Source organism: Arachis hypogaea, chromosome 12 (assembly GCF_003086295.3).
Source record: "Arachis hypogaea cultivar Tifrunner chromosome 12, arahy.Tifrunner.gnm2.J5K5, whole genome shotgun sequence".
Classification (NCBI taxonomy): Eukaryota; Viridiplantae; Streptophyta; class Magnoliopsida; order Fabales; family Fabaceae; genus Arachis; species Arachis hypogaea.
Genome location: NC_092047.1, coordinates 29960556 through 29988361, shown reverse-complemented (window position 1 = coordinate 29988361; position 27806 = coordinate 29960556). Strand labels below are relative to the sequence as shown.

The following is a 27806-nucleotide window of genomic DNA, read 5'->3' as shown; positions in this document are numbered from 1 at the left end:
TTTTACTCTCAATAGCTTTTTTCTTACCTTCTTTATCATAATGCCTTTTTTCATTGAAACAAAGAAAAATTAGACTGAGACAGAATATTCAATGAGAACCATGAAGGAGAAGAAGATAATAGTTCTGTATGAGAACTCAAACTTTGTACTCTCACTCTTTGCTCCAACCATTGGCCGTTTACCCCTTTGATAGAGGGGTAAAGCTTTCAAAACTTAAAATTCTTCTTCAGCACATTTGACTTCTTCTTCCCCAATATCAGGAACAGCAACGGCGTTTCAGAAGAGATATAGAGTAGAAACAGTGATTTAACCATACATGGACATCCATGCCTTCTATCTTCTCTTTCATTATTTTTTGAATTTCTTCTTGAATCTGAGCCTTTTTATTTGTACTTTGCCTCCAAGTAACTTTTTTTACTATTGATTTCTTGAAAAGATCCATAACCTCCAAACATTTGAACTTTTCGATTCGATGTATGCAAAGAGGAAGTTTTCTTCCACAAGTTTCAATGTTGCACAAAGATAAAAAGATTTCTCTTATGAGCCTTCAGATGTAATCTTTGCTTTTGTCCCTAACTTTTTTTACTTTCTTCTTCTTTGATTGAAATTGATAACCCACTTTTTGTACTTTGATTTAGCCCTAATCAAAATTTCTCCTTTTTCTTGCTTTAATTTTGTGATTCCACGTGGGTAATAGAAAAGAGAGAAGAGAGAATTTGGTTCCGTGTGGTTTGGTTATGATAAAATTTGAGTTCCATTGCTTAGTTAGCCACCAATTCAAGTGAATGGGTTCAGTTTATCAATTGGGCTTATGAAAATAGTGTGAATTATATTCAACCACTTATTCCTTGAAATTTATAGATATATGTGGGCCTGAGAGTGTGATTTATATTCAGCCACTCATTTTCTTAGAGCTTATGGATCTGAACCATTGTTGGACTTTGTTTGTTTGTTATTGGGCCAGTTTGATTAGTTTAATTTTTAGCACAATTAACAAACTAATCCCACAAATAATTGGACTTTTAACTCAATAATAATGTTTAGTCATCATCAATATATTGTTAGTTCTTCAAATTCAATAGCTATGGTGTCTAAAAATTATTATTTAATTGTTAAAAAAAATCAAATAATTAATTTTAAATTTAAAAGTGTAAAAGTTAAAAAAATTTTAAATATTTAAAAATTATTATAAAAAGTAAGTTAGACAAAAATTAGATACTAAATAAAAAACACAATAAAATTGACCATAATAAAATATTGCCAATCATATAATTTTAGATATTAAAAAGACTTTAGTGTAACACTCATTTATTAGATTTTACAGTGTTTTTCAAAATCTTGAGGACGAGACAACCCGCCCTAAAATTTTAAAAAACACCATAATATTCAATAAATGAGTTACACTAAAATTTTACCTATATCAAAAAATTATTGCAAGTACCTTTTTTCCAATTTTCATTGTCTTTGTTTGCAGCCACTTGTCAATTGTTGAAATTTAGCACTTGTGAGGAATTTAGCCGCTCCACTTATCAAGAAGCTAATCATCCACGGCTCTTCTATTATATATATAAAATAGAGATTCTTCGACCATAATAACGCCAATGCTTGATTTTCTTTTATACCAAGAAATCAACTAATTGATAATTCATTTAAGTTTAGCTAGACTACAGCTCTGGCAAAGCTTTAATTGGGCAATATTAGGACTTCTGTATTGAATCTAAATAACGGTTGCGCTAATACTGAGATATAGCATTACATTTCCCAGCCTTCTTTTCAAAGGACCGATATAGCATTACATTTCCCAGCCTTCTTTTCAAAGGACCGTGAAAAGAATATAAATAAATAAAATTTCCCAAAAAGCACATAAGCTCTTCATACTTGTTGAGCTGCCGAGCTGTGGAGGACTTGTGGTTGTAGTGACAAATATAAATATTATACACACCAATCTGCACCAACTCTTCTACCTACCAAAATTGTATTCTTGTGCAGCACACAACCGGTACTATATTCAACCACTTCCTCCACAATAATTAGTGATAATTTTATAATTGATCATATTAATGACCTTGAAAATTATCTCGTAATCATATTGACAACTGGGGGGAAAACAAAAATGGAATAAGGATTAGTTTGTGAGCTTTGGAGGCTTTAGAAAGCATATGCTCCTCACAAACCCTTTCCCAACTTGACCCACTGCTTTTAAAACCTTGGGTGGGTTGCGTGCTTCATTCACATCTGTCTCTTGCTTCCGCTTCTTTAAAAGAGAACGGAAAAAAGGAAAGGAAACGGTTACAAAAGAGAGGGAGATTTGTTTTTAATGTATTTTGCACTAAGTCCACAAATATAAAATTCTGAATGCAATTTTCATACCTTTGAAGAGTAAGATTCTACCCATGTTAGGCCAATTACATCACCTCCCAGAGAATCATGCCATACCTTGAATGTGTTGGAGAACTCTTTCTGCAAGTGATAGATGAAAGTATCAAAATTAGGCATAAGAAACACACCATGTTATGTTCACCGTCAAATTATTTTCAATGTACTTGCCTCTAAATCTCTGACAAAGAACCTTGATGGATCAAAGTCTATAAGCAACTTATTTTTAAGTGCTGCTGGTTTACCCTTCAAATCTTTTGGCAACAAAAAGGGTTGAAAAGACTTGCTAGCATGCCCTCTAGCAATGAGTTTTCCTGCCAACATTGTAAATATGAATATCATTTGATTAGTCAAGCACAAAATCTGAAATTGAAGCAGAGAAGCTAAAAACATAAAATATCCATGCTGTCAACTACTTATAGTCCTCGTTATCATATGAATCATATATCTTGAACATTTTTATATAACCATCAATGTTGATCAGATAAACCCGTATAAGCTAGCAAAATCACATAATTGCCTTGTATCAGTAATAATCACAGCAAACCAATTATGTTCCCATCACACTTAAACCATTCATGGACTGTAAAATTGTATAAACTACCAGTTATTAGGAATTGTACCATTATCAGCTTCAGATGGAAAGAGAAGTCTTTGGGGATATGGGAGTTTGTCCTTGTGGAGAAGAATTATGGCATCATAATTGTTTAAAGGAGTTCGAAAAAGGCACTGCAGCAATAATTTAATAACTCATCAAGTTTGTGCAAAAAGATATCTAATTTTTTATTAAAATTTGAAACAATTAAGGAACTGAAAAAGGTGCTCCACTTACCTCCCATCTATATGGACCAATCTCCTCCTGAAAAGTGAGTTTTGTCAACAAATTTGCACTGCTTCTGGCATATGCAACTAACCTTTTAAGTTCCTGTTAGAAACAAATAATGCAGAAATTAAATAAGCAGAAAAAATTACTTACGTTTATTCTTAAACACAATCTGAAGCCATGTATTACCATATATCATAGAGAATTACTCCAATATTTAAATGCATTACCAAAACGATGAGTCCAAAGACAATGAAATTATCAAACATATAAAGGTAATGCATTTTTTTCTTTCAAAACTCAGGCCTTAATAACTGGGAAAAAAGCTGTAAAATATCCAATCACAGGATGACAGGAAGAACTAACCAGAACACTTGGTGATAATCCAGTCCAAGACTCAGATGCCTTATCATAAACTGTAGCTAAGAACATTCCTGCTTCCGTACTTTTCCCATTCTCTCCTTGACCTTTCCTTCTTAGCAAAAAGTTATCCTGAAAATCCACAGTTGTCAAGAAGATATTATGTTTGACTGAAGACCAACATAATCAATCAGTCTTTACTGATGTGCTCAATCACACGACTTACATTTATTTCTTTCTCATCACTTGGGCTTAAGTCATTATTTATGTCAACAATCAATGGTGAATAAGTCCAATCATACTGTGAGAGTAATCTCAGGAACCTGTCAACAAATCGGACACGTGTATGAAAACTAGAAAAAGTGCTGGAAACACCTAAGTGCTTAACAGCAATCTGATATATACTGAATCCTAAATCTACGGAGAATTATCCGCCCAACTTCACACCCAATTCTGTGATATTTCAACATAAAACATAAGTTTCTAGTAATATAAGTTAGAGAGTACGTGATGCAATGTTTAAGCAATCTCAAAATAAATAATTAAACATTTCAAAATTATGATTGCAGATTTGATTACCAGAAATGATTTAGAAACTCACCTTAAAAACCCATTGATTCTGGAGCAAGGAACACCAAGCGGAAAGGGATTCAGAAAGACATATGCAACCAACAGCTCGACAGCCTCCTCTAACAAGCAAGCTGAAAATAAATGTGAAGAAACCCATCGTTTTGCAAGTCTATCAACATGAAATTCCATGTATTAGTTCCACATTACAAATGCAATATAGCTTAACAAAGAAATTTTCAAACATTCACCTCACTACTGTCCCATATATTGGGTGACGACTTTGTAAACCATTGATCATGCTTGCATGCTGACTATGAATAAAAAGTTTCTTGTCAGTAGAATGAACACGCTTTGCTTGATCATTTCCTGCTGCATGTTAAATGGTATTGAAGTAAGATTTCCAATAAGTCATCAAATTCATATAAGTAGTGGAAGCCCATACCTTCCTTGTTTAACAGATTAAGTCCCCTTTCATGCAAAATTTTAAGACGAAATGCATATCCAGCCATCAAAACATCTACATCATTCTCAGTGGCAGTACATGTCACCCCCCATGTCTTCTGAAGACTGCCAATAATAACCAAAAAATAAATAATGAATGAAATACTGGTAAAGAATCCATCCTAAGGTAAAACAAAGATTCAAGGCCCCACCTCTCTCCGATTTGAATAAGAAAACTAGATTTTGTCTTTTCAATAGCAATTTCATCCATGGGCCAGTTTCCAGAACCCTCCAGCTGTGAAAAGCCCCAAAAAAGGAAGAAAGTTGTCATAAATTGCCTATATCAAGCTTACTTCATTTAACACTGCCGGTGAATAAATCCATACCTGAATCATGACTTCCAGAGGTTGAATGCACGATGGAACATACTTATTAAGTCTCAGAGATTCAAATTTTTCATTAGCTAGAAGATGAGGTTCAGGAGGGAAGACTGATGTAAACCTGAAAGCTGTAAATAAAAAATAAACATGCAACATTGATCTGGCTCAGGTTTCAATAATTACTTTTTCTTTTTTGTAAAAAAATAATAATAATAATTTTGTTAATTGTGAACTACAATGCAAACGCAAATAGAAGCACTGAAAATGACAAGTTTAAGGTAAAATACCAGAGTCTAAAGGTTGTACACTTGACACCTTCAAAGGGAGGTCTTCAATAAGACGCAAGCGCTTTGATAAAAGATCAAATGCCCCAAGCAAACTTCCAGAGTATGATACAGGATCTGCCAAGAGTTAATCGTTTCAAAAACATTGCATTTATTAATAAGGTAAGCACGCACACACACAAACACGAGAGAGAGAGAGAGAGAGAGAGAGAGAGAGAGAGAGAGAGATTCCCAATACCTCCAGCACCATGAAGCAAAGAGAAATCCAGTTGATCAACAGCACCTATAATATTTTCCATGGATAGAGAAAGATGACGACCAATCACATGCTCAACTATTCTTTTCAAAACAAGATGCCTTGACCATTGCTCACTTTCCCATACTATGATTTTTCATACAATAAAAAATGCCATTATCATGTTAGTCATCAGGATATTTGACTTCAGCCACAAGGATAGAAAGGTATGATGGTCAAACAACTAAACCATAAGTCAGAACACAAGAAGCCAAACCTGTGCTTTCAGCAATTCTACCATCTTTAAACCTTCTAAGCTCTGCTTTCTCTCCCCAAAACTTCCGGAACTCCAGAGCCTGCTTCAAATCATGAGTAACGGCTGTATTGCATGCAAGGAAACAAATTTGAAAACAAAATGAAAAAGAGATTATATTTGGACAAAAAAATATACCTCATCTTTACTTTCAGCATTTGGGCCAATATCAACTATCCTAAATGCTTTCTCCAAAGTACTCACTGAAATTCCTATGAACAGTGGTTCTTTATCAAGTACAGACAATCCCTGGAGTTGTGAATTCAACTAGAGTTAAGAGAAAGAACAAAGTATCCAAAACATTATATTTAAATGAAATAGTGAAAAGTCATGTTTAAAACCATACATCATTCACACTCCATTGGCATTGTGTGTTTCTCCATGTAACTTGGATTGACTTTGCTCTGTCATTCAACGCTTTGGCTAAAATACCATGTACTTTCTCCTCATACAATCTCCAGCACTCATCATCCAAACAAAATCCTGATACATATACCTCCTTCTTTCCCTTCAAATTTAATCTATAAGAGCAATCATGTAATCAAATAGATTGTTAGCTTACAAGTCAGTCAATCAGTCATCAAGAAATTGATCCAAGGAGGGGAGCTCAGAACTTTTCTGTTCAAACTTCCTTTGATATATTCCGCTAAAATTTTAATGACACATAAACTTAAAAGACCTTATATAAAAATAATTAAAAAAAAAAAGAATTTGGATCCTCTAAATTTTAAATTTGTACTTTAGAGGGTAAAGTGTAATCTTCTACCCTTGAATGGTTTCTCTCTCATATTTATTCTTGGTCCCACCTATAAAATAAATGGTGAAAGATTACACTTAACTCTCTAAAGTGAAATTCAAACTTTAGAGAATCCAAATCCAAAAAAAATACTTGCTTTTAAGAGCTGCTAAAAATCCAAATATGATCACTGAAATTCTTCATTTTCCTTTGTATTTATATTACATTTCCAACATATTACATTGATCAGATTCCAATTGTAGAGTGTAATTAATCTACAAAGAACATTGAAAAGTATACAACAAAGTAAAACATGCAAAATGTTTTGCACTAGAACATGGAGATCGCAGAGTAACACTCCTATGACTTATATTGCCATCCAACAGGAAAAGCATTCAATCAGACTAACGGACACAACAAAATTAAACGGAATAAGTTACCTTATGCAATAGTCGTATTTAACCGCATAGTCTATCTTGGTCATAAAAACTTCCTCAAATCCGCCATCTCTACACTTTTCCATGCACTTAAGTGTCAAAGCAGCCTCATCTTGAAGCTGAATACAAAATATGTGGAACAAAAGCAAAGAAAATAAGGAGAACAGCAGCTATAGAAAAAAGAAAAGGAAAAATTAAAATTGGTATTATGGCCTACGTACCTGATTTAAACCATTTCTAGACATTCGGAAAGCCAAATTGAATCCCCCAGATGGATGGCATATGATAACAGGAAATGACTCTTTAAGCTGAATCTTTTCCTGAAAATGTAAATCATGGACACAATGATTGTATTAAGACAATGTAATGCACATAACATGTTGTGCCAGAAAATTGCAAATATATTATGCAAAATCATAGTATGAGATAGTCAAAACTAAGCCTTGTTTCACTAGGTCGGGCTGGTTCCCTCTCTCGAGTATAAAAAAACGGACAATAGAGAAAAAAGAGAACCAAATCACTCAAGTTGATATCAGAACAGAGAACAAATGGAAAGTAAATGCAAATAAATACCACATAATATGATAACACAGTTAAAAGTAAAACGAAACCAAATAATGGAAAAATTAAAAAACAAGTAGAGATGTGGACCTCTTTTGTAATACTACTCAGGCCTGTCTTTGGAAAGTATAGCCCTCGGCTCCACGACTCCGAAGTTGCTACAAAAAAGAAAAAACATTTGCAACAATGAATATATACCTATTGCACAACATATGTGCATTGAATGTCAAAACCTAATCCCCACTCCCAAGTCCCAATCTATGATGGTTCTTTGTCAATAGCAAATTGGCTACAAAATTGATTAAGAAACTAGATGTGACACTGGATTGAAAGGATATGGCATAGGCTTCCATAACAAAACTATCAAATTGGATATACCAGTAAAGAGGAACAATGTTAAGCAATTGCGAATACATAAAATACGGTAGACACCAACCTTGTGATCAAAATTAGCCAAGTATAGGGCAAAAAATTACAATAATTTTGTCCATAGCATTTACATGAAAGAAATGGATGTCTATCTTAAGTGCAAACAATCTGAACAGATACACTTTCGTAACTGACCAATCATGATGATGATACAAAGGAGAGTCTATACACATACCAATGAAGTTCAAGGTAACCCGAACTATTTCAATTGCCTTCATTGAATTGCTGATTTGTTGCCTAGAAGCAAGATATGCCAGTATGACAGAAATCAAAAACCCATTCAGGCAATCATGAACATACACTGAACTTCTATGTCGAGCCCAAACCTAGATCAATGGAAACAAGAACTCAATTCCGTGTCCCTATTATACATATCTTTAACATTATTAGATGTTATCATGTTATGCATGATGCAAAAGTAATATTCAAATATGAAACCTTAAGCTGGATCAAAGCCTCCCTTATTTCCTTCCAACCGAGAAATGTTTTGTTGACAAATTCTGTATCCTCTAGAAACATGTCTTCCAGAATGCTAGAATTGTACTTTGGCGTAGCCTGAAGTGTGGTCCCTTGAGAATATTAACAATCAATGATTAATAGGTTGTAGAAAAGGGAAGAAGTCGTTATCTCAATGAAACAAAATATAGATAAACTAGATATCGGGGGAAGTCGAGGAACAAACCATGATTCAAATTATGAATGTTATTACGCTTCATGTTTAGCTTTGATAAGCTAAATAGAGACGTAGCTGACGGAATGATTCTTACAAAAAAACCAGGAACTTCAGCAACCTTTGCAGCTGCAATTTTTTCCCTTTTAATGTTAGTCATGCCACTATTGTTTTAAGGTAAAATGTGTGCAAGAACAAAAAGAAATTACCTGGATAAACATGCAGCAGAGGCTTTCGGGCTTCATTCTGAAAGGTAGACCATTCAACCTTACCAATAGATGGAGAAGCCTCCAAGTACTTCTTGATCAAGCAGAGATAAAGGCACCTTTTGGCATGGTACCTATAATTTAAGTAATCTTTCTCGTGGAAACACCCCTAACATAAAAATAGGAAAATAGCATGACATTAATACCATGAACATTAACATGTATATAAGTTTGGTTATCCCTTCTTTTAGTTTAAGTTTATATGAATATTAAAATAATATACCTTGGGTAACCTGATAATAAGATCAACATTGAGCTCAGGCCTAACGAGACTCTGAATAGAATAACTGCCTCCGATTTCGATGAGCGATGGCTTCTTAAACATGAAGTCAACCTTATCCGCACCAATGTCCCTCACGAATTTCGGTGCTACATCCGCAGTTACCTGAAAACTCATCAGCACTCAAAAGAATCAGGGTTGAATGCTCCAAAAAGAACAAATTATAATAATATGAGCTTGAAAGAGCAGACCTTGAAGTCAACGGGGATTTCGTCGATGCATGACTTTATGGCGGAGACAGTGTTATCAACGAGGCTGGAGAAGTGAGAGGAATGATAAAGGTGGACCTCCTTCAATAACTCGCTAACCTTCAACTCCGTTGAGTCCATCATAGCATGGCTGCCTAAACCCTCCATGTTGGCACCGGCGGAGGAAGACGAAGGCGGACGACGGCGTGTGCGAAGGGTGTAGTGTCGGCGAGCTCACAGGACGGTTGTCTGGAATAGAGCGTGACTTGCTAGTGGCTTCAGGGAACAAGAAGCGTGGTTCCGGCGGTAGAGAAGAAAGGGGTGGGTGGTCGGAGGCAGCGACAGAGGAGGATATGAAGCTGGTGCAATTCTGAGCTGCTGGAAGCAGAGGAGGGAAAGAGTGTGTTGTTGGCACACAGGCACAGCATAGTTATCAGAACCGAACTGGTAATCAACCCGGTCATATGACCGGTCACCAGGTTATTGGTTCAACCGGTGGGTCACTAATTCACCCGATTAACCCAGTCATAATTAAAAAAATATAAAATTATATAAATAAAATTAAAATAATGTCTTAAAACTTAAAATGCAAGTCTTTACAAACATTAATAATCTAATATCAAGTCTTAAACATAACTAATAATCTGATGGTGTTTGAGACGAAGACATTTTTAAAATTCTAGCAAAAGAAACCAAAAATATTTTCAGCAACAAAAGATTTACTCAAGTCAGTTTTTAAGCAACACAGCATCCACCACCATTCCACCAAAGTTCACTAAAGTTCACTGACTTTGTGATTCAACAAAGTGAACAAACAGCAATTCAAAAAATGCGCCAGCAACAAACAACAACAGCTCTAAAAAACACGGCAACTCTAAAACATAGCAACTCTAAAAGACTAAAACACAGCAACCAGCAACAAACAACAACACTAAAAAACTAAATGCAACATCAGCAGCCACCAGATTCAAGTTCAACAATAATTCTAATTCTAACTAAAGTAATAACCACCAGATTCAATAGCAACTCTAAAAAATCAAATACAATAGTAATAACCATCAGATTCAATAACAATACTAACTAAACGATGCTCAGCTTCAACAACTCTAAAATTCAACTACAACAGTCACCAGCAATAGGGGTGTTCGCTGTGCGGTTTGGTTCGGTTTTTGAGAGAAAGGTCATCCACTCATCCGATCCGATCGTCTAATTAAATTGCGGTTCGGTTTGGTTCGATTTTTTTAGCAAGGCCATCCGAACCAAACCAAACCAATTAAAATCGGTTTGGTTTGGTTCGGTTTGTTTGGTTTTTTCAATCAATTCAAAAAAAATACTACCATACTATTTCACAAAGTCATAACATTGAAATCGACAAAAAAAATACACAATAGCTAACAAAGTCTTGATCCAATATACTTAGTGTTTACATATTATATAAAAGTTATAAAAGGACGTCATGTGGAATATCGCCTAACCATTGGAAGGCCAGTGTAATATTGTAATTTATCCAAGAACAAATGATCTAGGAAAGGAATACTCACATGATTTATAACCTTAAAGGAGTTCCCACGATCAGCTATAACAAGCAAGTCGGTCTTCCTATCTCTATTTCTCCCTCCAGGATTTGTTACCTACACAAGGCATATTAATCAATATAAATACTAATGCAAAGAGAATTACAGATTGACTTGTACACCAAATCACCAAAACAGATGATGGTGCAGGGCAAGAAGAATAAATAAGGTTTTCCTGTTTATCAGAAGCCCCGCTTAAATAATGGTATGTCATGAGTACAACAATAATCTGGGCAAAGAATTCGAAACATGGGAATGAGTTTAATGAGTTTCAACACATTTACCAAAGTTCTCAGTGTTTTGGGTTGATTCTTTTCTTTTTCTAGACGATAATAAGCAAATGACAAGCAGGGTATGGCCAGAATCAATTAGCAAATCAACAATCATAAATGATCATAGACATTCTTCAAAAAATAGTTTACCAGATGAGGAAAATTTCTAAATTGCATATGATAAAGTATAAAGGAAGCAAAAGCTAGACAGTAAAACTGGATAAGTTATGGAGTAATCATACTTAGTGAAGAACATACAAAGTTGCATCTAAAAGCATAATTTATATCTTAAACTCAGAGGTGGGTAGTAAACAAGATTTCCATGTTTTGCATCAGATGTCTAGGGTCTAAAGTTGGGGCACAGATCCAAATATACAGCACTTCTAAGGGGCATAGTAATATTCTAGAGCAATTCATAAGCATATTAATCTTAAGCACTGGTGCACCATCAATTCAACAAAAGTAATTCAACAATATTCAGTTTCTCATGACATATACGAGGTAATCTAATACTTCAAAACTGCTTCCATTTTCTCATTATTCAAATTTATCTTACCATACTGATTTCAATCTCTTCCTATCAAGATCCAGAACCTCCAACACTTGATAAATCATACTAAATCACTTCAAAAGTAATTTTTTATTTCATATTATTTTTCCAAAAAAACTAATAATAATAAACCAGAAGCAGTTTCACATAAAGTTTTCAGATATTATCAGATAACACTATTCAACAATACCAACAATACAAACCAGAAGCAGTTTCAGTAATTCAACAAAACAGCAATTGGAAATGAACAACAAACAGAACAGCAATTTCAGTCAAATTACATACCTGACTCGGTGGCTCGGGCTCCAACTCTGACTTGAATCGGTGGCTGGGTGGGAGGTGTTGTGTTGTGGGTGGCCAGAAACGCTGCTGGGTGGTGGCGTGGTGCTCTGTCCGCTGGGTGGTCCTGGGTGAGTGGGTGGTGCTGTGCTACTGCTGGCCTGCTGGGTGTAACTGTGCGAGGGTGGTGCTGGGCTGCTCGGCGCTGGCTGTGGCTGGGGCTTCGTGCCTTCGTGGTGCTCTGTCCGCGAGGAGGTCCTGGGAGCAGTGGGAGGAAAGATTCGGCGGCGCTGGAAGGAAGGCTTCGGCGGCGCTGCGAGGTCGTGGGAGGAACGGTCTCTCGCCGGCGCTGGAAGGTGCAGAGAGCGAGACTGTGAGAACTGGGAAGAGAGCGGCTAGGTTTCGTTTGGGGGTGGGGCGTGGGGGTTACTGGGCTAGGTTTTGTTTTCACGTTCATTTGGGGGTGGGGCAGTTTTTTTAGGGTTTTTTACCTTACCGGTTCGGTTCGATTATAGTTTTCATGGTCAGAACCGAAAATCGAACCGAACTGCAATAAAAACAGTAAAACATATTTTTTTCAGTTTTCGATTTTTTTATTCGGTTAGTTGGTTTAGTTCGGTTCGAATCAGTTTTGAACACCCCTAACCAGCAACCACCAGGTTCAGTATTCAACAATTCTAGTGAAAGGCCACAGTCAAAAAATTGAAGGGAGCTCACCTGGATAACTGGTTTCCAGACCGCGACCAAGAAGACGACCACCACCACCCGACTGACCCGAGGGAGCAGATGTAGAGATGCTGCTTGATTTCTGTCTTTTGTGCGCTTTCTGCTGCCGACGAAGTGAACGCAGGGCAGGAGCACGGGACCTCGATGACGACGAGGTGAGAGACTAAGAGAGCAACGAGGTGAGGGCATGAGGCCGTGACCGTGAGAGACCGAGAGTGACGAGGTGAGCGAAGAGGCGACGAATTAACGAGATGAGGGGGGAGAGGGTGGAGTGACGAGGTGAGGGCGAGAGTGAGCGACTGCCGAGTGCCGAGTGCTGGTGACGAAGGAGCAGATCAGCAGAAAGACGAGTGATGGGGCCTGGGGGTTCCACACCTTCACTAAAATCATATTAGGGGCAATGAGGTGGGGGAATAGCATTAGGGTTTCGTTGAAAGGGGAAGGGGATCTGAAAGCCAAACGACGCCATTTTCTATTTGTTTTAAAAAAAAAAAAAGCACAGCCCGGACTGGGTTGAATTAACTGGCCGGTTCATCAATTTTAACGAAAACCCGCCGGGTTAAATCGGGTTCCACCGGGTCCCATGCACAGTCGATTTGACGAGTGGCTCAGCCCTAACAGGTGATCGAGTGACCGGGTTTCCGGTAGAATCTGCCGGGTCGAGCCGAGTTTGATAACTATGGTTGGCAGTGTTTGATATTAGGGTAAGGGCATTTCAGGAATTTTGTTCCTATGGGTTCGTTTCTTATGACTTCCTAACAGGGTAGTAGAATTTATGGCGGATTCAATGTTTTTGGGTCAATTGGGTGTAGGGTTTATGGGAGAACCTCTGCTGTCTAGACCATTATAGAAAAGAAGAAACCAATAAATGTTAAGTTACTAGTGTTAAACTCGTGCAATGCACGGCTTACATTTAAATTTGACATGATAAATCCAAAATAATATTTTATAATCATAAATTGTAATGGGTATTAAAAACTTAGAATGAGTTGTTCTGCCACCAGGTAGGAGTAATGACGCAATTCCACTGAATGCGATATTTAAACCAATCTTTCCTCTAGATCAAATAGCAGAAGAAAGTCCATTCTAAATAAATATCTTACCACATCCACTATGCCCATAAACGAAGTAAAAACCATCCGAGTCTGTAATAATAGCATTGAATATCTCATCGAATACTAACATTTTCTCATGAGTCATCTTTTGTTCTGTATATAAATTTGTAAGAGTTGTGCCATATGCTAACTCCGCCTCTATTAGCTTTTTTTTGAAAGTAAAAGCTCAACACAATAAAGTGGAGCATACAAAGCTAGACAAACACCACTACCCTACTTAAAGAAATAAACACAACAAAACCACGAAAAGTTCCCATGTCATCTTCGGCATAGCCATCAACAACAGAAGGGATCGACACCTGTCCACTCCTTAACGCTAGTCACGGTCATGTTGATTATCTCTTCAACACCTTTGCTTTTATTCTGAAAAATCATCATGTTACTTTCCATTCAAATATTCCAAACGATCGCACAAAAGCACCTTAACCGCTGCTTTCGATCCTCCTTACTCCTCGGTTCCTCTGTCCAACTTAGAAAATGCTCTTTCATTGAATCCAGATAAGACCATTGACAGTCAAAACTTGATATCCAAGCACTCCACACCTGCCAAGCAAATGCACAGCCTAGAAACAAGTGATGTACATATTCCAAATCTTTATTATATAAAACACAGACATTATCTTTCGAACTGATAATCCCAAACCGGCTTAGCCTCTCCTTTGTATTCACACTGCCTATCAAAACAAACCAAGCAAACAGCTCCACTCATGGTGGAACCAAACCTTTCCAAATGGTCCTAGTGAAGCTGTAGCTGGTTACCTCCTCTAGAAGCATTTCTTCCTGCAGCACCTGCACAAATGAGTTAGTTGAAAAAACACCTTGCCTATCGTATTTTCGCACCACTTTATCCTCTCGATTATTTACTAATTTCACCGATCTCAAAGCCTCATGTAATTGACTCAGGAGTTCCAACTTCCATTGGAAAAGCTCTCGCCTCCATTGGAAGTTCCAAATCCACTCTAACCCATTCCAAAACTCGCAATCCCCTATAACAGATCCACATTGGTTTGAAACAGAGAAAAGCCTCGGAACCGATCTTTTAGAGATCCACAAAGTAACCATACATCCTCCCAAAACCGAGTCCGTCGCCCATCACCAATCTCCATAGACAAACCTGTAACCATCTTATCCCTTATACGTTGATTCGTGATTTGTAGCTGGCAAATATACTTCCATGGGCCTCCTCTAATAGGTAGCACTTCAGTTGACAGTAGCTCATTAGGATTTAGATTATTATACAAACATACGACCTTCTTCCACAATGGGCACTCTTCCTTTGCAAACTGCCACCACCACTTAAACAACAGTGCTGTGTTACGAATCATAGCATCTCCAACTCCCAATCTGCCTAGATTCTTAGAAGCCTGCACCACTTCCCATCTTACTAATGACATACCATTTCTACCATCTTCCTTACTCCACAGGAATCTTCACTGCAAAGAAATCAATTTCTCAGCAACAGCTTTCGGCATCTTGAACAAGCTCAAATAATACCCTGGCAAACTATTTAAAACTGATTTGATAAGCACCAACTTCCCAGCTTTGTTTAGCACCTTAGCTTTCAACAAACTGAGTTTCTCCTCCACTTTGACTATTATAGGCTTCCAAGTCTTCACCAACCTCGGATTTGCTCCTATAGAGATTCTAAGGTATTTAACTGGAAGGGTGTCCCCCTTACAACCCAATAAGTTGCACATACGCTGGACCCACTACTCATCACAATTAATTGGAGTCAAACTGGACTCATCAAAATTAATCCTGAGCCCTGACATCAACTCAAAACATCGCAGAAGTCGCTTGCAATTCTTAATAGTCTCCTCTTCAAGTTGGCAAAACAGAATAGTATCATCAGCAAAATGCAGGTGCGACAATTCTATGCTATCTCTCCCAACCAACAACGGTGATATACATCCGTTCTTGATTGCCTCTCCAACCATTCGATGCAGCACATCCACAACCAGTACAAATAAGAAGGGAGAAAGCGGGTCACCTTGTCTCAAACCTCTTTCCATTTTGAATGGCTTAGATGGCGAACCATTTATCAGAATCGACATAGATGCAATTATCACACACTCCATAACCCACGCTCTCCATCTATGCCTAAACCCCATCTTTTGTAATACAATGTCCACAAAACTCCATTTGACTCTATCGTATGCTTTCTAGAAATCTAACTTGATTATTGCTACCTCCTTTTTTCCTCAGTTTAAGCCAGTTTACTGTTTCACACGCAATAAGTGCCCCATCATGTATTTTTCTTCCCTTGACAAATACACTCTGAGTCTTCCCTACTAACCCCGGCACCACTGCCCTCATCTTCCTAACTAGCACCTTCGAGATAACCTTGTAAACGCACCCCACCATACTAATAGGTCGTAAATCTTTGATCTCCTTCGCACCAATAAATTTGAGTGCTAGCGCCACCCAAGTGATACTGGCATCTGCCGGTAATCTGGATGTCTAGAAGAACCCCATCACTGTTGTCGTGAATTCAGACCCAATCTCACCCCAGCACCTCTTAATGAAATTCATGTTGTACCCATCACAACCTGGTGCTTTAGATGACTCACAGTCCCACACAGCCTCTCTGATCTCCTTAGTCAACGCCAGCTCCTCTAAAGTCATAGCATCTTCCTCATCTATCTTACCCTCCAAACTATCTCTGAATTCCATCATAGGAGAAGCTTCCTGATGAGATAAATCCTTGTAGAACTCTCTGATAGCTATCTTAATTCTTGCTTGATTCCTGACTTGTCTGCCATTTATTACCAGTGTATCAATCCTATTATTCCGCCTTCTTGCTGAGGCTATATTGTGAAAGTATCTTGTATTTTTGTCTATCTCCTTCGCATGCCGGGACTGAGACATCTGTTTCCAATGTACTTCCTTCCTTACATACCATCTCTCACAACAAGTAACCAACGTCTTTCTTCTAGCCTCCATCGTTTAATCATACACTCGATTACTTACCATATCATCAATCCTCTTGATTTCTTCCTCAAACTTTGAAATTTGTTTGTCCATCTCACCAAAATTGGCCTTATGCCATCTTCCCTATGGAATTGTCAGCGCCTTCAGTTTATCTATGAACTGTATTTTCCCCAAACCTCTCCACTCCTCCTTAACCATGCTAAGAAATCCTTCATGTATAAACCAAGAATCAAGACTTCTGAACGGCCTTGGACCTCCCCTCAGCTTTTTGTCCTCCACTATTATAGCGCAATGATCTGACAAACCCCTTGGCCCACCTCGTAGCTGAGTCTCTAGAAACTCTTCTAGCCACTCCACATTAACCAGAACTCTATCTATATAACTGCAAGATCGTCCTCAAAACCATGTAAACTTACGATCAGTGAGCAACAGATCCACTAAGTGCATATCTTGTATCCAAACCTTGAACTCTTCTGCAGACCGAGGTAAGCTAGTTGCACCTTTCCTTTCCTCCACATGTACTATTTCGTTAAAGTCTCCCAGAAAAGAACAAGGAACCTGACGTAACCCATCTATATAACTCAACTCCTCCCAAACATGAGTCTTCTCATCTTTATTATGTGCACCATAGACCAAGATAAATGCGCAGTTGAAACTACTCTTTAACATTACTCCTTTAATACACAACCACCTCTCCCCTTTATAGCAATTATTCACTACATATTCCCAACCTGAACCATCTTGCCCCATATTCTTGCAATGTCAAATTTCGTCACAACTTGGCTTTTAGTCTCAATCAATCCTAATAGATTTAAGCTATATTTTTTCTTTAGGTCCTTCACCATTCTCAACTTCCCATCCACTAACATTCCAAGCACTAACAATCATTAAAAAAAATTTTACACACCTGTTTTTTATGTTTGGGTCTGCACTGTCTCATTTTCTCCTTCTGCTTAGCCATTTTCTTTTTCCGAACTATTTCATCGTTCTATGCCTGGAGAATTGCCATAATGCCATCCTCTTCATTGTACAGCATAACACCTAACTCTTTGGCCAGCTCCCAGGTCCTTCCATTTTCTAGCAATTATTCCCTCAAAATTGAGCTCTAACTGCCACTGTCTTCTGCTTCATTTTTGGTACCCTCATGGCCAAAATTACCCTCTCTAATGCCATCGTGATCACGTCTGACGATCACCCTCTTACCATTTTGAACAAGACACTGGTTCGTGTGGCCACCATTCAATATCACGTCTATCTCCTCAATGAACACATCTGCTTCTCCACTTCCACCGACCTCCACCACCTGTTGTTCTGCACCGCCATAACCTCCATAAGCGTCCCTAATTGCTGATATCTCTGTCCCGCCACTCATCTCACTTCCACTGTTGTCAAAAGCCGCACCTTCACCGGTTCGGACGCATTTCTCCCCTCCGCGAATCAATTGGCAGCGTAGGTCCCCGACCAGCCAAGTCTCGCTGTGGCTATCCTCATCATGCGCGCCGCTATCACCTTCGAAGACGACTTCCCCCTGAGCGCTGCTTTCTTTCCTTTTGCCCTCTGTAGCTCGAGACCGTGCCTAGCACAAACGCTGGATACCCGACCCGGATTCTCCACCACAGTCCCAATAGCTGCCTCCTTGGTAGCTGATAGCATTGGGCCCAACCAGGCCAGCTTCCCCTCCTCAAACTTCTTATTACAGCTGGCCTAAGGCTTGCTTAGGCAACCCCTTTTTTTTTTTTCGCTATTGGACCTCCTGTCCAGCCCATTAAGCTCACATGTCAATGTTTTCTCAGAATCTGCCACATAACTCATAATGTACCTTCCCCCAAAATTAGGCAATCCTTGATGATGCCAGTAACCGATTGATTTGTTACGATTTTTTCGCGATTGTGATATTTACTGCCATTAACCCATTCTTTCAAAATTAAGTCTAGAATTACTAATCTGCCCTTGTCTTCTTCGTGCTACCATCATCACCAGCTCTTCATCCTGGCTTCCTTCATGTATAACTTATGTCCCCTGCCTCTGCCTAATAACTAATACTGGGCTCTTACTTATGTTACCATGATTCCATTCTACACATGTCTCTTCATTCCCACTATTTTCTGTGCACTACAAATTATATGCCTCATGTCCAACCTCTTTCACCAGAACATCAAAGCCTCCTGTACCAATTGTGATATGGATCCATTCTTGAATCACATCCATTACACAAGTATCAATCTGAAGACGTCCTACAGTAAACGAATTACACAATTCCGTCTCTCTATCACATCCAACCACTTCACCCCATTGACCTCCTATCATTTTGAATGTGTCAATTGACCAGTGTACAGCGGAACCCCAAAGCATTCCAGCCACACTCTTCGAGTTTTACTATGTTCCGACTCCTCCCACTTTCATACACTGTGAAACAATTGCAGGAGACTATTCATGTTAAAAGTGTATGCTTCTTCAGCATGCAAAACACTATCAAAAGTTAAAAGCACTTTGTATGCTCCCATTTTCTGAACCGGGATGACATTTGGGACGTTCTTTGCAAACATTTCCTTCAAAGAGGCAAAATTAATAGGCTTCGTCGTGCTTCCTACAAGACTTCGCTGCAGCCATTCCAAATTTTCTATCGCCACTGCTACTTCTACCTTTCTGTTATATTTTATTTGTTCTCTTGTTCTAGTTGCATGATCATTTGCATTGATGTCTTAAATTTGTAAAATATTCTATATATCTTTCACCTTGCTTAAAAGAAGATTTTTATTTGAAAAGAAATGAGAGATGCATGAATTTTAAGTTTAAAATAAGAATAGTTTAATTATGTTGATGTGGTGTCAATTGCTTTTATTTTCTGAATGTATGATTGAACAGTGCATATTTGAAGTTGAAATTTTAGAATGTTGGCTCTTGAAAGAATAAGGAAAAAGGAAAAATATTATTGATAATCTAAAAAATCCAAAAATTGATTCTTAAAGCAAGAAAAAGTAGCAAAAATAAAAAGAAAAAGCATGTTGCAAAAGAAAAAAAAATTATTATGCATGCGAAAAAGAAAGAAAAAAATGGCGAAAAGAAAAAAAAGCAGAAAAATCCATTACTGCCCAAAAATGTAGGAAAAGGAGGGCAGATTGAAAAAGCCAATAACCCTTTAAACCAAAAGGCAAGGGTAAAAAGACCCAAGGCTTTGAGCATTAATTGATAGGAGGGCCCAAAGGAATAAATCCTGGCCTAAGCGGCTCAAATAAGTTGTCCTTAACCATGTGCTTGTGGCGTGAAGGTGTCAAGTGAAAAGCTTGAGACTAAGCGGTTAAAGTCGTGGTCCAAAGCAAAAAGAGTGTGCTTAAGAACTCTGGACACCTCTATCTGGGGACACTAGCAAAGTTGAGTCACAATATGAAAAGGTTCACCCAGTTAAAGTGTTTGTGGCATTATTGTATCCGGTGGTAATACTAGAAAATAAGGTACTTAAGGTCACTGTCAAGACTCTGAAAGCTATGTTCAAGAATAAAAAAGGGCTTAACTAGGAGAGTCAATAATATCATCTGGATTCTAAGTTCCTAAAGATGCCAACCATTCTGAGTTTCAATGGATAGTGAGATGCCAAAACTATTCAGAAGCAAAAAGCTACTAAGTCTCGCTCATCTAATTTTAGTGTTAAATTCACATTTTTGGATTCTACCATGAGTTTTTGTGTTCTTGGATAATTTTAAGTATTTTCTGGCTGAAATTGAGGAGCTGGAGCAGAAGTCTGATTCAGAGACAGAGAAAGCATTGTAGATGCTATCCGGATCTAACCTCCTTCCACTTGGAAGAGCTTTTCTGGAGTTACAGAAGTCCAAATGGAGCGTTCTTAATGGCTATGGAAATCTGACTTCCAAAGCTTTCCAGCAATATATAATAGTCCATACTTTGCTTCGGATTGGAAGGCCCAAAATTGGCAACCAACGCCAGCTACCTGCCCCCTTCCAGGCGTCCAGCGCCCAAAGAGCAGATACCAGCATCCAAATGCCCAGAGAGGACCCCCTAGCTGGCGTTCCATGCCTAAGAGAGATCATAGCACGTGGATCTCATCAAAGCTCAACCCAAACACTCACCAAGTGGGCCCCAAAAGTGGATTTTAGCACTGTTTTACCCTTGCTAGTCATCTATTTAGTATTTAAAGTGTATTTTACATAATCATTTGAACATGATCTATACTTTACAGCCCTATTTTCATTTTACGTTGTATTTTTACTTGACTATGAGGTTCTAAACCTCCTAGGTTGAGGGAAAGAGCCCTGCTGAGTCCTATGAATTAATAAAAGTATTACTGTTTTTTCTTCGATCCGTGTTTGATCTATTTCTAAGATGTATATTCGATCTTCAACGTGGTGGATAGGATGATCGAACAATTAACTCTTTTCATCACATTAAGATGAACGTACCTGACAAACACCCGCGTCTACTTGGGTTCGTGTGAATCCAACAGCTATGTTTATACATCTCTCAGACGGTTAATCCACGACTTCGTTGGAAACTTCTCGAGACACCAGTTCAGCCAATTTTCGGGGAGATTAGGGTCTCTGTGGTATAGGCTAAAATCCAAAGAAGGAGCATCCTCTGATCCGAAAGATTCGACCTTGTCTGTGGCGTTTTGAGTAGGATCTCCAGGAGAATGAACTGCTAAGCGCTTCACCCTTCGTCAGATTGGATGACCACGACCAATGGCGTTCAATCTGTAGCAGAAGAGATCAATGACCACGGCCCATGGTGTCGATCACATACAGTCTGCTATAGAAGAAGATCATTCACAAGCAAAGAAGACAGTAGTACCAGAGTTAATTCAGAAAGGTAAAGCAACTCCAATCCTCAACTCTATCCTTAAAGTATTAGCACCATATTATAATATTCCTTTAATGCAAATTTGACAACTCTTCCAACAACCTTTTGATCTGCCTGACTAAGACCTGCAAGATAACCATCGCTTACTTCAAACCACAATCCTTTCAGGATCGACCCTGACTCGCTCAGGTATTACTTGGACGACCCAGTCCACTTGCTGGTACAACAGTACAAAAGTGTGGGGATTCGTGCTACCAATTTTTTGAAATATTTAATAAGTAATTCCAAAATAAACCATTAATGTTATTAATAAAAATAAAAGTAATAATAAAATACAATCTTGATATAAAAAAACACATAGTAAAATACTTTAGTTTTTCAATGCTTTTCTCCTCTCATATAGTATCCCGTCGGCTAATAATATCCAAGTTGCATTTCAAACACGCTCTGGTTTGCTAATGCTATTAGATATTGTAAACCCCGTTAAATTAGTAGATAATTAGTCAATAAATTAGTTTTTAATAAAGAAGATTAGAAATACAAATTTTATATTAAATTAGGATAGAGCTCATCGAAACGAGAATTTTAACACTAATATCGGTCCAAGATTGGACTGAACAGGCCGAACTGGTTGGACCGGGCCCAAGCCGATCCCGTGGGCCCAACCGGGCCAACCTTTAAAAGGACCCATGCTCTTTCTTTATCCTCATTTCAGCTGAAATAAAACTAAAAGCTTCAGGGAAGGAGAAGAATGTCGAACCCTTACGGCAAAATTCAACTCGCCGTAACTCCTCCGTCCGAACTCCGATCGCCGCGCCGTTTGTGGTCACGTGACCACCGCATCGAGCTCTATGTTTTTACCAAAACAATTTTATAGGTAACTGATGGTGCTCGGGGTTGCGTCGGTAAAGAATTTCTCAATAAAGTTGCGTTGCAAGTATAGCTCTACCAACAACAATCCTCGAGTATCAAATTTAGAAAGGGAATTGGTTGTCACAAGTTCAACCCCAATAAAAATAACTGAAGTATTCAAACCTCGGGTTGTCTCATAAGGAATGGGTAAACATGTGCTTCAACATTGGTTAGAAATCCGGGGTTGTGAGTCATGAGCAAAAATTTAAACTATGAATCTTAACAAACAAGTAATCTTAAATTGCAAGAAACTAATTCAAATAACTAAGCAAGATATGAGCAATTCCAAACTAATGAGATAACATTCAATGTAATTCTACACCAAACTAAACAACTAACTATAACTAAGACAAATTAATCAAGACTTTTGGGTTTTCAAATATGAATAATAAAAGTAACTCTTGGCTAGACATGGGAATTGGGGTCACTATCCTTGTCTAATAACCATATCTTGACAATTATGAGGAACCAAACTCATTAAGTCTACTTCTATACTTGAAGTACGTTAAATGGCTTGGTCAACATCAACCCGTAAGGTCTATCCTCACTACTAATTAACCTAGTAGTAGGCTAGTGTCAATGGCTATCAAATTGACCACTAAGGGTTCCCAAATCATCAAATCTATTAGACCCAATGACTCAAGTTTACCCAATTCCCTTAGCCTAGGCCAAGAGTAAAAAGAACTACTCCATAATCAAGGTAAACAATTCATCGAACACATGGTAAGCATTAACAAAAGACATGTTCAAATTACAATTAAATTGAAACTAACAAATACCCACTAACAATTATCAACATACAATCACTCAAACAACACAATTAATCATAGAAATCATCAATGTAACATCAACAAGTCAAGATTCACAACATTCATGAAATGGGTATAAAATGACAATTGACAAGAATTCATAAAACTAACACAAGATCTAAGCAAAATTGCACTAAGGAATTCAAATTAAGCAATTAAAACTAGTAATTAACAAGATCCAATTTAGAATTCAACAAAGGAAGATCAAATTAAAGCTAGATCTAGAGAGGAATAAGGGTTTCTCTCTCTAGAAGAACAAAGAACCAAAACTAGCTAAAAATTGTGTCTAGTGTCAAAATGATTGATCCTCCCTTTCTCCCTAGCATCCTTGGGTCTTTTCCATGCAGAAATAGCTTGAATTTGGGCCTCATGAGCCTCAGAAATCGCCAGACACAATTTCCTTTAATGAGGTCACATGCAGCTTTCCGCGCGTGCGCGCCATGTGTGCGTGCGCGCCGATTGCTTTTGTGATCCACGCGTGCGCGCCATGTGCGCGTGCGCGTCAGTGGAATTTCTCTGACTCGCGCGGATGCGTCCATCCTTGCGCGCCGCTTCTAGCTATCTTCATCCACGCGTGCGCGTGAAGTGCGCGTGCGCGCCGATGCTGAAGTTCCCAAAATCCAAATCTTTATGTTCCTTCCTTTTGTGCATGCTTTCTTTCTCTCTTCTAGGCCATTCTTACCCTATTAATTCTGAAATCACTCAACAAATACATCATGGCATCGAATGACAATAAAAGAAGATCAAAAAATAGCAATTCTAAGGCAAAATAAGCATGTTTTTCATTATGGAGCAATATTAGGAAGAGAACACAAAACCATGCATTTCTTGTGAATAAGTGTGAGAAATATTAACAAAACTCCCCAAATTCTACACAATATAAACCATAAAATTGGGGTTTATCAGTAACCTGCTTATTCACCCTCATCCTCTTCTTCCCCAATTTTTGGAAAATTAAGTGGGGATATTGAATTTATTTACTCTTTGATGTTTTAAGATCCAATTAGCTTGAGGAAAACGTTCACTCCTGTTTATGTGAAGCTTGGGTAAGGTGAGAAAACCATAATTCCACTTTAATTTCACTGAATTTGAGTTTTGAGTATTAAATTGGGTATATATGTGTTATGAAAGTGTATTAGGTTGCGAATAAATAGTTGGAGCTTGAAATTGTGAATACCGGAACTTGGAGGAAGTTGTTTAGTTGAGGTTTTGGGGCTATGTTGGTTAGTGTTAAATTGCCTTGATCGTTACGTAGGAATCGGCCAAGGTATAGTTTAGGTTTCTTGCATTATATATATTGTTAGTATCTTGTGAGAAAAACATGTTTGGCTTAGTGTTGGTTGATTAATTGATGGTTTGAATAAATATTGATTTGAGGTATATTTGTTATGGTGGTTGTTGTGATGATAAGGGAAGCTAAATTGTGTTATAAGCCTAGGTTTTGTCAACTATGGTTCTTGGTTAGTTTTGGTTGATGGATTTGAATATTGTAAGTGTATTATTGTTAATTTGAGGTAGGTTGTTGTGTTGATTGCTAAAATAATGAGAAAAGGGGTATATTGTATTGAAGAATGTATGGTTTAGAGATGAAAGGAATGGAATTATTGAATGAAAATGAGGTTTGGAATTGTTTGCAAAACTTTGGTTTTAGGCTGAACTTTGGTGGGCTATAACTTGATTTCCGAAACCCCAAATTGATTTCAACTTATTTTAAATGAAAATTGGGTTCGTGAAGTTTATGTCATTCGAAGAATGGAAGAAAAACGATTTAAAACGATTGAGTTATGCCCGTCATAAATTTTGGTGAGAAATATGTAATGTTGCAGGGGAGAATTTACATGATTGTGCAGCTCCCTGGTTGATCCTTTGTTTTGAAGAACGTACGTCCACGCGTACGCGTGACCCACACGTACGCGTGGCATAGAATTTTGACGATGTGTATGCGACCGGTCCCATGCGCACGCGAGCTGCAGTTTCACACTCCCACGCACACACGTGAGCCACGTGTACGCGTGGTCCCTGTTTCAGCAAACATGGTTTTTGGAGTTTTAAACCTTATTTCAAACTTCTAAACCTCTATTTTCATTCCTTTAGTAGTTAAAAATAGTATTAAACCTGACAATCAGATAAAGCTAGGAAGTGGGGATAACTTGGAGATGAAGTAAAGTTGAAAAGTGATGAATTGATTATGAAATGTTACAGATAATCATGTATGATACTTGGCCTGATAAATCAAATGAATGATCATGTATGATACTTGGCTTGAATGATTAAATGATCTGAGATACGAGATTCCTTGGGTAAAGTACCATGGCTTGCCACCACGTGTACTAGGTTGAAAGCTCGATACTCTGTTGACCCTACGACGTAAGGGTGACCGGGCACTTATAAATTCCCGGGAATGCTAACCCCCATTGAGCAATATTGATTATTTGAGAAAAAGCTATGCATAGACTCTTGGGGATGCACGTCGAGGGACAGTCTAAGGTTTTTGGACTTGTCGGGTTGGCTGGATAACCGACAGATGAGCCTCATCAGCCATAGGACAGGCATGCATCATATGCATACTACTTGAATTACTTGTTTGTGCATTAACTGGGTGTGCCTAAATGTACTTGTCATGCTAAATGTATATTTGTTACCTACAGTATTTGTAACCTTCTTGTGCTTGCTTTTATCTGTTTATTTGTCTGTGAAATACTAACGGAGATGAAGGTATGGAGGAATGGCAGTATGGAACATAGATTTTAAGGTTAAGTTAAGTTAAGCTTAGATACTCTTAGAAAACCACTTTGTATAGCTTCTGTTTAATAGTTTAAGCTCTATGATCTGAGTGTCAACGTTCTAGGATTGCCTCTGGCATTCCCAAGACCTTATATATTATGTGTATGGCAGATTTACCATACTGAGAACCTCTGGTTCTCACCCCATACTATGTTGTTGTTTTTCAGATACAGGTCGGGAGGCATCTCGTTAGGCGTCTGGACTCCTGCGAAGTGGTTACTGGGTTATTTTGTTGTACAACGATGTATATATATGTACTTAACTTTCTCTCCACATATCTTGCTCTTTTGATCCTCTTAGAGGTTTATGGAGAGGCAAGATTTTGTTTATGTACATCTGTGTTTTGGTTATGCATGTATATATGTGTAAATATTCTCCGGCCAGCCTTGACTTCGCGGGCTGAGTTAGGAGCTTGTTATTTTGTATCCTTGGCTCTTTATTCCTACTTTTATTATCCTATGTTTAATAGTTATAGTTCTCTTCACACGCAAGTTATTCCATTTCCGGAGCATTGCGCTTTTCGTTTCGTGATTTTGTTTTACCCATTTTCCAAGGCTCCTAGTTTATTATATTCTTTCTACTATTATATGTATGTATTTTAATTTTAGAAGTCGTAGTGCCTCGCCACCTCTGTTTTACATCCTATGTGTAAAGCTCTGTGTGGTAGGGTGTTACAGATATCAGTAGCATCACAAATAGTTTTCTCAATTGATGACCAGATGCAAGTTTAGCTACCTTATTAATAGCTGTAATGAATTCCCTTAGTTTCCATGGAATAGCAAGCATCTTAGAAGCTAGAATATGTAATCCCATTAATTGTCTTAATGGACTCATATGTTGTGCAACCTCTCTGAATAGATAACAAAATTCTCATATAGTATATATCACTTGTACCCGGTGGAACAGTTTAACCTTTCGATATAATACCTTTTTTTATATGGATGCCATTCCCTTACTTCTCTATCATAAACAAATTGATTTGGAAACTCAACATACGTCAAAGTTTGACCTACTTCGAATTCTTTGTTGGCCTCCATCCATGCTAAGAACATCGTACATTTTCCTTCCTCTTCTTCCATGATTTCCTCAAGATCGTCATCATCTTTAAAGATGATATTTTTTTCTCCAGGCAAATGAAAGGTTAATCTCATCATTGAAGGCCACCTCTGATAAATATCATAAGCTAAAGTTCTCCACACAACCTCACATGCAGACAAATACCTGCAATCATAAAATGGTTTGATCTCATCAATAATCTGAGCATCCTTTCCACTTGAAGCTTCCTTTGAAACTCCAACTGCTATCCTGTTTGGACCTTTATTCACGTATTTGAACAAATATTTGATAGCATTTGACTTGTTGCAGTACTCTACATTAACATACACTTGATAAGACATCAGCAAATATGCATTGTATGGAACCACATTTCTATTATTCATATGGACTCCCTTCTTCTTAGTAACTACTCCTAGGTCTCGTCTTCTGTATGATGAGTATCTACTATCATCGATAACTGTGGTGCTACTAAATATTTTGGGATAATATTTGGTACAGTACCCATCTTTCATGCAGGGAGATTTCGAGAAAGCTCTACCACATGGTCTATGAATCATATATGTTGACACAACTCTAAACAATTTTGGGTGCTGAATAGGATTTAACAACTCTAATCAATTTGAGTTTTCGTTGTTAT

The 27806-nt window shown here is 37.9% G+C and overlaps 2 protein-coding genes across 12 annotated transcripts; both read right to left on the bottom strand.

Moving 5' to 3' along the window:
• Positions 1 to 1687: 1687 nt before the first annotated feature.
• On the bottom strand, positions 1688 to 12552 carry LOC112727256 (uncharacterized). 11 transcript variants are annotated; one of them, XM_025776932.3, is made up of 28 exons: positions 12031 to 12552; positions 10891 to 10980; positions 9353 to 9727; positions 9105 to 9266; positions 8825 to 8990; positions 8628 to 8744; positions 8384 to 8514; positions 8121 to 8271; positions 7607 to 7674; positions 7177 to 7275; positions 6959 to 7074; positions 6129 to 6303; positions 5921 to 6031; positions 5747 to 5825; positions 5473 to 5616; positions 5238 to 5351; positions 4957 to 5078; positions 4783 to 4865; positions 4572 to 4696; positions 4378 to 4495; positions 4161 to 4298; positions 3786 to 3882; positions 3566 to 3691; positions 3209 to 3301; positions 3000 to 3105; positions 2548 to 2690; positions 2371 to 2460; positions 1688 to 2254 (listed from the first exon to the last, which is right to left on the bottom strand). In XM_025776932.3, the coding sequence occupies exons 3-28, from the start codon at positions 9515 to 9517 to the stop codon at positions 2126 to 2128; spliced, it is 3168 nt and encodes a 1055-aa protein (XP_025632717.1). In that variant the 5' UTR covers positions 9518 to 9727; positions 10891 to 10980; positions 12031 to 12552; the 3' UTR covers positions 1688 to 2125. The 11 variants fall into 11 exon arrangements, with proteins under 11 accessions (XP_025632717.1, XP_072065235.1, XP_072065237.1 ...); XM_072209134.1 differs by having other exon boundaries at positions 2371 to 2456; positions 2544 to 2690; positions 4378 to 4498; positions 9353 to 9852; positions 12031 to 12483; XM_072209136.1 differs by having other exon boundaries at positions 4378 to 4498; positions 9353 to 9852; positions 12031 to 12483.
• Positions 12553 to 26997: 14445 nt separating this feature from the next.
• Positions 26998 to 27726, bottom strand: LOC140176689 (uncharacterized). Its single transcript, XM_072208233.1, has one exon. It carries the CDS (start codon positions 27724 to 27726, stop codon positions 26998 to 27000), a length of 729 nt encoding a protein of 242 aa, XP_072064334.1.
• Positions 27727 to 27806: the final 80 nt, after the last annotated feature.